The sequence below is a fragment of the Haliaeetus leucocephalus genome, unplaced genomic scaffold, assembly GCF_000737465.1.
Source record: "Haliaeetus leucocephalus isolate CR32 unplaced genomic scaffold, Haliaeetus_leucocephalus-4.0 Scaffold184, whole genome shotgun sequence".
Classification (NCBI taxonomy): Eukaryota; Metazoa; Chordata; class Aves; order Accipitriformes; family Accipitridae; genus Haliaeetus; species Haliaeetus leucocephalus.
In genome coordinates this window covers 2,972,635-2,974,294 of record NW_010972620.1, presented here as the reverse complement: position 1 = coordinate 2,974,294, position 1,660 = coordinate 2,972,635, and the positions used below count along the sequence as shown (strand labels likewise).

Here is a 1,660-nt window from a genome sequence, read left to right as displayed (position 1 = left end):
CCAATTAATTACACCCACACAAGCCTAATGAAGATAATGGGGTTGCAGAGAGTTCACCACCAGTATGAAGTGGCTTGCAGTATCCTAACCTTAATCAGTTAACTACTTCATAATAGGTAGGATCATAGGATAAGCCATCCTCTTTCTACATGCTTATAATTACTATTACTGTTAATGGAAATTACATGGCCATACAGATAATTCTTGTAACATTCACTTGATCATGAACCAAAAATGATAAATACTTGAGGGGAATCCTTACTAGTATTTCAAAAGGGTTATTTAAAAAAAGAGTTCAAGGTTGTTAAATAAACTGAGTATCAATCTGCTCCAGCTTATTGTTTTCCCAAAGGCAAAGCTGACAAGTTTCTTTTCCCAGATGGTTGATCAATACCCATACAGCAATACATGAAACTGTTTCTCCACGATGCATTTCATTTAGAGCCCCTTTAAAGGCAGAAGGTGGGAAACTGATATAGGGGCACTTGAAATGTATCAGAAGGTACAGCTCTCGTATTGGGTTCTATTATCTAGCGTACGATGAAGCTCTCTGAGCACCACACCAGCACCGTTACCTCCAGAAGTCTGTTCTTCCAGGAATATTTAATTAAACCAGAGCTTTCTGGGCCAAGCACGCACATGCGACGCAGATGTGGGACTACTCCACTACTGCCACCCAGCCCACCAACCACACAAGCCCCTCCTGAGCAGTAACGTACCCAAGAAGCAGCTGCCCACCATGCTAACCTGATCTGAACGAGGAAAATCTAATGAGGTATTCACTGCCCGCTCTCCTCAAGGAATGGGTAGTGTCAGTTTAGAAACTTCTTCTGAGGAAATGGCTTAAAAAAAGAGGGTTTAACTCTCTGGAGAGGTACCATACTATTTCTGAAGGATGTGAAAGGAAAAGAAAATGATTCAGTAGGGATTTTTCTTCATTATCACCCCACCTACAGAAGTGAACAGACAATGAGCAAAGGTCTACACATATTGATTTTAGAGCTGAGGAAGTGTGCAGCTAACAGCTTTTTAAGTATCTCCATTTTCAGTTACTTCAACAAAATTACCAATGAACAGTGTAACAAAGTGAAAGTTTTTGTAGGAAATTGCAGACTAAAAACGATCATTTAGGTTGTGAAACGTTTCTTTTCATTGAAAGTAAAGGGCTTTTAAACGCAGAAGTGGAGTTACTGGGGCATTTTGCAGCGTTATCCTCACTAGACGTTTCACAAACCATAATCTGTCTCTCTTTCAGGACGATAATCTTACGCAATTTTGTTGTTCAGAGACTTTTAAAACTAAAGAGTACCTGCTCGAGGCATTCTGACTCGGAAGACCATGACCAGCCTCCGAAGGAAGCGCGAACACCGCACGGCATTAAGAAAACCAAACCAACCCTAAACCACCACCCCCCGGGCTCTCCAACCACACCCGGCCCGGCCACGCAGCAGGAGCAAGGGTGTTCGTTTAGCGGCTCCCTGGGAGCCGAGAGCCGTTTACCGAGGAGCCCACAGGCCGGGCGGGAGCGGCGGCGCCCTGAGGGAACGGCGGCGCCCTGAGGGAACGGCTTTCCCGCCCAAGGGTACCGGCGGGGCGGGAGGGGGCCAGGCGCGCGGCTCTCGCGAGAGCTCGGGCGACCGCCGCCGTCGCCTAGCAGCCA

General features: G+C 46.1%; 1 protein-coding gene across 1 annotated transcript in view; it reads left to right on the top strand.

Moving 5' to 3' along the window:
- The first annotated feature begins 540 nt into the window (after positions 1-540).
- The window catches only part of ENO4 (enolase family member 4), a 23,149-nt gene continuing 22,029 nt past the window's right edge, over positions 541-1,660 (top strand). Inside the window, exons 1-2 of the mRNA XM_010564980.1 lie at positions 541-710; positions 1,256-1,514. Coding sequence (XP_010563282.1) covers positions 541-710; positions 1,256-1,514 — 429 coding nt within the window. The remainder of the gene's footprint in view (positions 711-1,255; positions 1,515-1,660) is intronic.